The sequence below is a fragment of the Vicia villosa genome, linkage group LG1, assembly GCF_029867415.1.
Source record: "Vicia villosa cultivar HV-30 ecotype Madison, WI linkage group LG1, Vvil1.0, whole genome shotgun sequence".
Classification (NCBI taxonomy): Eukaryota; Viridiplantae; Streptophyta; class Magnoliopsida; order Fabales; family Fabaceae; genus Vicia; species Vicia villosa.
In genome coordinates this window covers 231,966,518-231,977,189 of record NC_081180.1, presented here as the reverse complement: position 1 = coordinate 231,977,189, position 10,672 = coordinate 231,966,518, and the positions used below count along the sequence as shown (strand labels likewise).

At 35.2% G+C, this 10,672-nt stretch overlaps 1 protein-coding gene across 1 annotated transcript; it reads left to right on the top strand.

The window, feature by feature from the left end:
* The first annotated feature begins 8,425 nt into the window (after positions 1-8,425).
* LOC131596431 (uncharacterized) lies at positions 8,426-9,496 on the top strand. Its single transcript, XM_058869078.1, has 2 exons — positions 8,426-8,759; positions 9,333-9,496. The coding sequence occupies exons 1-2, from the start codon at positions 8,426-8,428 to the stop codon at positions 9,494-9,496; spliced, it is 498 nt and encodes a 165-aa protein (XP_058725061.1).
* The last annotated feature ends 1,176 nt before the right edge of the window (positions 9,497-10,672 follow it).

Here is a 10,672-nt window from a genome sequence, read left to right as displayed (position 1 = left end):
TTCTGTTCTTCCACAATTCATAAGGAGTCTTATTTAGAATAGGTCTTATAGAGATTCTATTCTGAATATAACACGCAGTGTTTATTGTTTCTGCCCATAAATGCTTAGCCATATTGGTTTCATTGATCATGGTTCTGGCCATTTCTTGTAGAGTCCTATTCTTTCGCTCTACAACTCCACTTTGCTGTGGAGTTCTAGGGCAAGAGAAATCATGGGCAATACCATTTTCTTTGAAGAACTCCTCAAAGAATTTGTTCTCAAATTCACCACCATGATCACTTCTGACCTTTATGATTTTACACTTTTTCTCAGATTGGATCTGAGTGCAGAATTCAAAGAACATTGAATGAGACTCATCCTTGTGTTTCAAGAACTTTACCCATGTCCAGCGGCTATAATCATCAACGATGACTAATCCATATTTCTTCCCTCTGACAGATGTTGTTTTGACTGGGCCAAACAGATCAATGTGCAAGAGTTCTAACGGCCTTGAGGTAGAAACAACATTCTTAGACTTGAATGCAGGTCTGGAGAACTTGCCCTTCTGACATGCTTCACAAAGAGCATCTGATTTGAATTTCAGATTTGGGAGTCCTCTGACCAGATTTAGTTTGTTAATCTGAGAAATCTTTCTCAAACTAGCATGACCTAATCTTCTGTGCCAGACCCATTGCTCCTCAGAAACAGACATAAGACAATTCACCTTCTGCTTCTCAAGATCAGAAAGATCAATCTTATAAATGTTGTTCTTCCTCTTGCCTGTAAATAGGATTGAGCCATCCTTCTAACTTACAGCCTTGCAAGACTTTTGATTGAAGATTATATCATAACCATTGTCACTTAATTGACTTATGGACAATAAGTTATGCGTTAATCCTTCAACAAGAAGTACATTAGATATGGAAGGAGAGTTACCAAGACTTATGGTTCCAGAGCCAATGATTTTACCCTTCTGATCTCCTCCAAACTTGACTTCTCCACCTGGTTTAAGCACCAGGTCTTGGAATGTAGACCTTCTTCCCGTCATGTGTCGCGAGCACCCAGAGTCCAGGTACCATGACATTTTGCTTTTTGTCCTCTTTGCCGCCAAGGATATCTGCAACAGAAATTATCTTCTCCTTAGGTACCCACAATTTCTTGGTTCCTTTCTTGTTAGTTCTCCTCAAGTTCTGATTGAACTTGGGTTTAGCAAAATATTTAACAGGAGGAACAGCATGATATTCTTTAGGTTTGTCAGCATGATATTTCTTAGGATGTGTCACAAGCTTCTTGGTGTGAACAGTGTTAAACTTCTGTGCATGTGAAGTGAGCCTAATATCATGTGCATGGCCATATTTGAACTGATCATACAATGGCTTGTATGTGATCTTCAGATCATCAATAGGTTCAAATTTATGTGAGGTATCACCCTCATAGCCAAAACCAAACCTTCTGTTTCCAGAAACACCATATATCATAGAAGCAAGATGACTTCTGCCAATAGTTCTAGATAAGAACTTTCTGAAGCTCGAGTCATATTCTTTCAGAATATGATTCATGCTAGGAATGGATTTTTCTGTTTCAGAAGGAGATCCACTATCTTTGGATAGATTTAAAACTTTTTCCTTCAGTTCAGAATTTTCCAATTCCAGCTTCTTAGTTTCAAATTCAAACTACTTTTTCAGCTTTTTGTATTTGATACTAAGATGAGCCTTGAGTTCCAGAAGTTCTGTTAAACTGGAAACTAACTCTTCTCTAGATAGTTCAGAAAATACCTCTTTAGAATCTGATTCTGATGTAGATTCTGATCCATCATCTTCTGTAGCCATCAGCGCGAAGTTGGCCTGCTCTCCTTCAGAGTCTGATTCTGATTCTGATTCAGAATCATCCCATGTGGCCATAAGACCTTTCTTCTTATGAAACTTCTTCTTGGGATTCTCCTTTTGAAGTTTTGGACACTCGTTCTTGTAATGTCCAGGCTCATTGCACTCATAGCAGACAACCTTCTTCTTGTCAGATCTTCTGTCACCAGAAGATTCTCCACGTTCAAATCTCTTTGAACTTCTGAAGCCTCTGAACTTCCTTTGCTTGCTCTTCCAGAGTTGGTTTACCCTTCTGGAGATCATGGACAATTCATCTTCTTCTTCAGATTCTGATTCTTCAGGATCTTCTTCTCTAGCCTGAAAAGCGTTAGTGCATTTTTTAACATTAGATTTTAATGCAATAGACTTACCTTTCTTCTGAGGCTCGTTTGCGTCCAGCTCTATTTCATGGCTTCTCAAGGCACTGATAAGCTCTTCCAAAGAAACTTCATTCAGATTCTTCGCAATCTTGAATGCAGTCACCATTGGACCCCATCTTCTGGGTAAGCTTCTGATGATCTTCTTTACATGATCAGCCTTGGTGTAGCCTTTGTCCAGAACTCTTAATCCAGCAGTCAAAGTTTGAAATCTTGAAAACATCTTCTCAATGTCTTCATCATCCTCCATCTTGAAGGCTTCATATTTCTGGATTAGAGCAAGAGCTTTAGTCTCCTTGAATTGAGCATTTCCCTCATGGGTCATTTTCAATGACTCATATATATCATGGGCAGTTTCCCTGTTAGATATCTTCTCATACTCAGCATGAGAGATAGCATTCAGCAAAACAGTCCTACATTTATGATGATTCTTGAAATCTTTCTTTTGATCATCAGTCATTTCGCTTCTCGTGAGCCTTACACCAGTAGCTTTAACAGGATGTTTGTAACCATCCAGCAGAAGATCCCATAGATCAGCATCCAGACCAAGAAAGTAACTTTCCAGTTTATCTTTCCAATATTCAAAGTTTTCACCATCGAATATTGGTGGTCTAGTATAACCATTGTTACCATTGTATTGCTCAGCAGAGCCAGATGTAGATGCAGTTGGATTTGATTGAGATTCACCAGCCATATTTTACTTAAGGGTTTTTCTCTTCCTGAATCTTTTCTAAACACGGTTAAGTGCTTGCACCTTAGAACCGGCGCTCTGATGCCAATTGAAGGATAGAAAAACACTTAGAAAGGGGGGGTTTGAATAAGTGAGTCTTAAAAACTTGAAAGATAAAAACAATTTGCACAGTTATTTTTATCCAGGTTCGTTGTTAACTAAACTACTCCAGTCCACCCCCATGGAGTGATTTACCTCACCTGAGGATTTAATCCACTAATCGCAACAGATTACAATGGTTTTCCACTTAGCCCACGACTAAGTCTTCTAGAGTATCCTGATCACAACCTGATCACTCTAGGAACAACTGCTTAGACACAAGCTAAGACTTTCTTAGAGTATCCTGACCACCACGTGATCACTCTAATTACAACTGCTTAGACACAAGCTAAGACTTCCTAGAGTATCCTGATCAACACTTGATCACTCTAGTTACTTACAAATTAATGTAATCAATTCTAAGAGTATTACAAATGCTTCTGAAAAGCTATAATCACAACAGTGATATTTCTTTTAACGTTTAAGCTTAATCTCACTAATATATTACAACAGCAATGTAGTGAGCTTTGATGAAGATGAAGTTTCTGAGCTTTGAATTGAACAGCGTTTCAGCAAGTTTTTCAGAATAAGTTTGTTCAGAATTGTCAACCTTGCTTCTCATCAGAACTTCATATTTATAGGCACTTGAGAAGATGACCGTATGGAGCATTTAATGCTTTGCGTGTTCCGTACAGCATTGCATTTAATGTTTCACGCTTTTGTCAACTACCTCGAGCCTTGTTCACGCTGTCTCTACTGACGTTGCCTTTAATAGCTTCCAACGTTCCTTTTGTCAGTCAGCGTAGCCTGCCACCTGTACTTTCTTCTGATCTGATGTTTGTGAATAAAACGTTTGAATATCATCAGAGTCAAACAGCTTGGTGCATAGCATCTTCTTGTCTTCTGACCTTGAAGTGCTTCTGAGCGTGATACCATGAGAACTTCAGTGCTTCTGCTTCTAATCTCAAGTTCTTCTGATGCTTCCATAGACCCATGTTCTGATTCTGCCTTGACCATCTTCTGATGTCTTGCCAGACCATGTTCTGATGTTGCATGCTGAACCTTCTGAGACAAAGCTTCTGAGCGCTGATTTGTGCATACTCTTTATATATTTCCTGAAAGGGAATTTGCAATGTATTAGAGTACCACATTATCTCACACAAAATTCATATCCTTGTTATCATCAAAACTAAGAATATTGATCAGAACAAATCTTGTTCTAACAATACTAACTAATGGACTTTTTCCACAAGGCCCATTACACAAGCCAACTTAATAAACAAGCTAACTTATCAAATTAGGGTTTAAACACTAAACCTAATTTAACATGCTAACAACCCTAGCATCTTCGACACAAGCATGTGAATAACCTTCGACATCATGCTTAATCCTGTCGAACCAAGAAGCTACCCTTCGACCATACTAGAGTTCGATCCAATATCTCACAAATATTATTTACATCATTCCCAAAAATATTGCAAACTTATATCAAAATAGTCAATAAAATCATCAAGTACATAAGTGGAGCATCTGACTATAGCCTTCGAGTCATGAATATGGCCTATAAAGCGCATTGAAGCAAGATGTCTAACATGTATGAACGTCTTTAAAGTTCTCTTGTGAGAATGGTGTAGTGTCATTGAAGGAAATCAAATATGACTTGATTTGAAATAAGGGTTAAATATGTTGTTGGTCCCTATAAATATCTCAATTTTGACTTTTAGTCCCTATAAAAAAATACTGACTTTTAGTCCCTACAAATTACTTTTGCACGCAGTTTTAGTCCCTCTACAGGGACTAAAACTACTTGCAAAAGTAATTTTATAGGGACTAAAAGTCAATTTTTTTTATAGGGACTAAAAGTCATTTTTGCTAATTTTATATGGACTGAAAACATATTTAACCCTTGAAATAATTACACACTTTTATTCATGAGGTATAAATCATTAATATGTTATTGTAAATATATACACCTAATCCCAAGAATCAACAATGTTGGTAGAGTCAATAGTTAACATGTGTTTCATGACCAAGAAAACCACACTCGTATCCTTTTTAATGTTTCCTCGCCTGTGTGTGTGTGTGTGTGTGTGTGTGTAACTGTAGATAAATGAACGTCACAAGTAATCCACTTACCGAAGGCGTACAAAATACATGGCTTTTATTTCCAACTTCGTTTAACTTATTGTGTTGCTCCACAACTGTGTAAATTGAAAAAGATTTAAATATATTACACGCTAACCTAATTACAGAGTTAAAGAAAATATTACTAAAAGTCTCATAAAACACAAACTTACGTAGTAAGCATACATTTACTCTTTGGTTCAAGTTGTTTGCCTAAGGAACATAGCATAATTAACATATTCGTCCGAAGAGAGATGATGATCAATTGTCAGTGATTACTAAATGAACACATGCATAATTAGTATTTGGTAAAAAATAGAAACTAACTATAATAGAGAAACCATAATTTCAAAATTACCCATTAATTGATAAATGGTGCTAAGTAACAATCTTAAGTCTCCTCTCTTAATCGTGATGGTATGAATCATTCAATCACTTTTAGAGAATTATCTCTACTAAATGGATCTTAGAATCCTTAAATATCTAACTTATATAATTCTATACAAACACAATGATTGTATATAAATGGTTAAATAAAATTCAAAATATAAGTGAGTCTTAACATTACAATTATTGATGATGCACAAATTTAAAATTTACATTTATTAGAAAGGAAATTGTACTTATGTGCACTACAACTATAGTATCCCTATGTCCAGTCACTCATTTTCAAAAAAAAAAAATCCCTTATATCTTTAGGATCCACATAGAAAACATCTAGCTCTTGATCATGTTCTAATTGAAGATGAATTAATTCCTAACATCCATAATGTAACATACAAATTTTCTAATTGAATCGTAAGAAGGAGCCATTATCTCATTTTAGGTATGGGTATGAGTGGCTGAACAACTTTCTGTTGTGCTCGCACCACCTAAAACAAACTCTTATAGGAAATTCATCATCTTCCTTTGTACACTGTTGGACGGTTACACCCACCGGTCTCAATTTCTGTATCATAAAAAGAACAGGAATACAACAAATTCAATATTATATATCCTACAATAATACAAAACATATTCAACATTATATATATATATATATATATATATATATATATATATATATATATATATATATATATATATTATATATATATATATACTACAACAACACAAAATATATTCAAAATTAAACCATATTTATCCTACATATCTTACACTTCAGCATAAACATTAAAACCCTATTTATCTTACATATCCTACATTTCTGCATAAACATTAAACCCTATTTATCCATATAAAACACTATTTTTACATGCCACATAAAAGTGTCCATCTCTTTCTTGCAAATTTTCCGCTCCTGTGCTAATGCATATTCGAAATTCTTAATTTACATCTCTTGAACTCATTCTTTTGAGATTCACGATCTTGTGCTAATTTATCTTCAAACTCTTTGTTTTGTGATTGACGTTCCTTTTTTAACTTCATATCGACGAGCTCGTCCATCTCTTTCTTACTCAATTATTTTCTCTTTCTCAATGTACCAAAGAATAATGTTAGGATGATGTATTCTCCAACACCATGTACACATCCATCATGCTCCTTTGTTCCAATTGTGTATATTAATATATCATGTTGTGGTTGTGGAACAAAGAAACCTTTGTTGGCCATATTAACCAACAAATCTCACACAACATGAATAATATATTGTTACCAAAGATATTTAAATTATACATAACAAATCCTACACACAACAAATACATTTAATCTACTTATAATTTTCTCAACGACTATTCGTGATGCATCTTAAGTGAACTCTCCAGTTGTTCTTTGTCGAGCCCTCTTCCACTTCTCATGTCATGATTATGGAGATGGATTGTGATCACAACTCATGTAGTCCTCATCTTCCCTTTTTATTTTTTCATTAATCAATAATTCCTCAAGTTTTCGTAACCCCCACGAGACAATCTAGGGGGTATTTTTCCTTGTTTAGATTTTCTAATTTACTTTTAACCTGTTATTAACATAGTGAAAATATTAATTTTCATGGTTGTATCTATAAAAAATAAGCATAAAAATATTATTCAAAAAGTAAGATTACTACTAACTAAGAAATCAACAAACCTACAAGACTTTACGGGGAAAGAGCCGAATTATTTAGTTTTTTATTGTAAGGAAAATTGTGGGAGTGATTGTAACTATGTTCGAATGGTTGAAATTGAATCAAATTAAGACATTTGTGAGCCATATAAAAAACAAAAAATCAATGCGAGCGAGCTTTAATTTATATGTATCCTACTATGACATCAACTATATATTCAGAAAAGAAGATATGTTCAAACTATCAAAATTGCTCTTTCCTTTTACATCAATTTACACTAAAAAATGTCAAAAAATATAATCAACTAATGTCTCAATTTTATCCATTCTAATAAACCACAATGTGATCGTGACATATGGCTTTATTCCATTAACTTATTTTTTAACTTCAACTTATCACTCTTTCTTCTCATCTCTTAATTCAAATTACAAATCTCCCCTATATTTATTTTTTCAACAATTGTTCACTTCCATTTTAATTTTTCTCTCTCCATTTTTTTCATTTTTTTTTAATGATAAATAAAGCAAATTAACCCCTTTTTAGTGTAATGAAGTAGAACATAGAAAAGTGTTGACGTTTTTCAAACATACAGTTTAGCCTCAATATAAAACATAATTATTTTATACTTGTTAAAACAATATCCATAATTATTAAAAATAGTTCATAGTTATACAATTAACAAATTATTTTATCAAACTTTTTAGACGACTAACTAGTCAGTATTAACACAATATCTATTTTATTAAATATCCTAGATAAAGTACATAAAATCCACTTCAAATCCTTATTGAATTTATTTTGATAAACTAATCTCGACTCTCTCTTTAAATAATTTCTTTGGGGTGGGTGTGAGGACATTAAAAGAATGAATTGGGTAAAATGGGACAAGGTTTGTTCGGATAAAGAGGCTGGAGGTTTAGGAATAAAAAACATTAAGACTTTTAACGTGGCACTTTTGGGAAAATGGGTATGGAAGATGAGAGTAGAGAAGGAGCATCTTTGGTATAAAATTCTTACGTATAAATATGGAAAGGAGGAAGGAAAAATCAAAGCTACGGGCAGGGGGTTATCTAGATGGCTCAAGGACATTAAGGAAGTGGAATTAGTGGGAGAAGGAAACAATCATAACTGGTTTGAAAGGAACGTAAACATAATTTTGGGAAGGAGAGAGGAAACTTTATTCTGGAGTGATTGTTAGGTTGGTGGTCCTTTGAAGCATAGATTTGAACGACTATACTCGCTATCATTAGATAACAACGCTTCAATAGCAGTCATGAGAGGAGGCGAACAAGATAGCATGGAATGGAGATTTAGGTGGCGTAGAGATATCTTTGATTGGGAGGCTGAGATGCTTAGGCATCTAATATGTGAAATTAGGACTGCGACATTTCCTAATGAAGGCCGTGACTGCACAGTGTGGCCGGCTGATTTGTCTAACTGCTATTCGGTAAAATCAACATATTCTATTTTATCGAAAGCCCCCAATTTTGGTAGTCAAACCATCGTTAACAAAGTGTGGAATAAATTTGTGCCTCTAAAAGTGTCGGAGTTTGCTTGGCAAGTTATTCAAAACAAATTCCCGTCTAAAGAAAATCTTGTTAAGAGAGGTATTTTAACCGTGGCTGCACATTTTGCAAAGGAGGTTGTGGAATAATCGAGTCCACTTCTCACCTTTTCCTTGAATGCCCTATCACGGTTAAAGTTTGGTCGGATATATTCTGTTGGTTGGGAGTTTCCGCTGCTTCACATAACCATATTAGTGACAAATTCATTGCATTTTCTAGAGTATTTCAGGGTAAGAAAAGCCAGGAAATTAGCCTTCGTATTATTTGGCTCGCATGTCTTTGGATCATTTAGAAGGCTAGAAACGCAAAGATTTTTCAAAACAAAGTTATTTGCAGCTCCTCGATTGTTGAAGAAACTAAGCTCCTCTCTTGGAATTGGTTGAGAGTTAAATCAAAGCATTTTTGCTACAGCATTGCACAATGGTCATCATCTCCGAATGTGTGTTTAGAAGCTGTCATGCGTTGATGTTCACTTCTCTCATTATGTCTAATCGTTGTTGTGTGTTTAGCTGGTTTTGTGCAGGCAAATTATTCTATGTCAAAAGTTATCATAGCAGTTGCAAGCTGTAGTCTTCTCAATCACGTCAATCGGATTGATGATTTTACTTTGTGTAGTGTTTGCTGTACAACACTGTTATGAGGCTTTGTTACGGGGCTTTGGAGCTCGTCGTCACACTCTGTTTCATAATGAGTTTAGCTCGGCTCGAAATCTCGATGATCTCAAGCCCGAACGCCGAGCTCGTGACCCGTGGTTAAGGTGGCAGCAGGAGCAAAATTGAGAAGGATGCTAATTTGATTTTGAAGGTATTCTCCAGGATGTGTGTGATTTTGGTGGTTCTTTCTGGGAAGTCATCTTTGTACGGATTAAAACCGTCGGCCTATTTCAGCATATGTGGATCAATTGTCTAGTGACACCCTTCTAATACCCCGCATAATAATAAATAATAATCAGAGTAAACATGAAAAAGGGCATTACAACTTCCAAATAATTAAACAATAATACTCATGTCATGCCATAAAAGAGAACGTCAATCAAATTTATTCAGATCATCATGTTTAACACAGCGGAATTATCTTTAACATCTGAATAACAAACAGCCAAGTCACAGACTTAAGGCGTTAACATAAAATCCATCCAAAACAAAAGTTTAACAAGTAACTCTAAACGACGCCCCCAGTGTTACACGACCAGAGCATGACACGGACCCAACTGACTCTAACGAACTACTTGACGAGCTAATCCTCACCAAGTACGAGAGCTACTCCTTAATCTGAAAAATAACAACAGTAAGGGTGAGTCTCATTCACATTTAACTAATGTTATAAGATATAGATAATAAAATATCATTTCACATGCAATTCACCCAATTACAGTTATGATCAGATTCAAAACATACAATCAGTAAGCAAACAACCAAATTAACACATGTTATAACATTGGACAATCTTCCATTCATGTTATAACATCAAAACAGCCTAATGCAATGCAACTACATGCATGTGGTACCAAAATCTGGGATAACCCAACTCACCGACCCACCATCGTCAAGGATACGGTCAACACCCACTCACTAATTCCACACAATGGGAATTAGCTACTACTGATCCACCATCGTCAAGGACCAGCCACAAATGATTATGAATGCATGCATCAACCATAACATGCTCATCACCCATATACATCGATCAATGTCATAATCATCAGTAAAACACATATTTCATACCAACAATACATGTATAATAGACACCAGTTATAACCACAACATCATACAGGTAAGACATTCGTTAGTGTACCTATAAGCATATCCCACCACAACAAATAAGATCGATTGTTTTTAAAATGATTCAAACCACAGCTCAAAACACCATTTGATTGTATAAATTATTTGATTAGCTTCACTGTGCTCGAAACGGCACCAAGATCCGGCTTACGGTTTAAAAGTTACACATTTTTA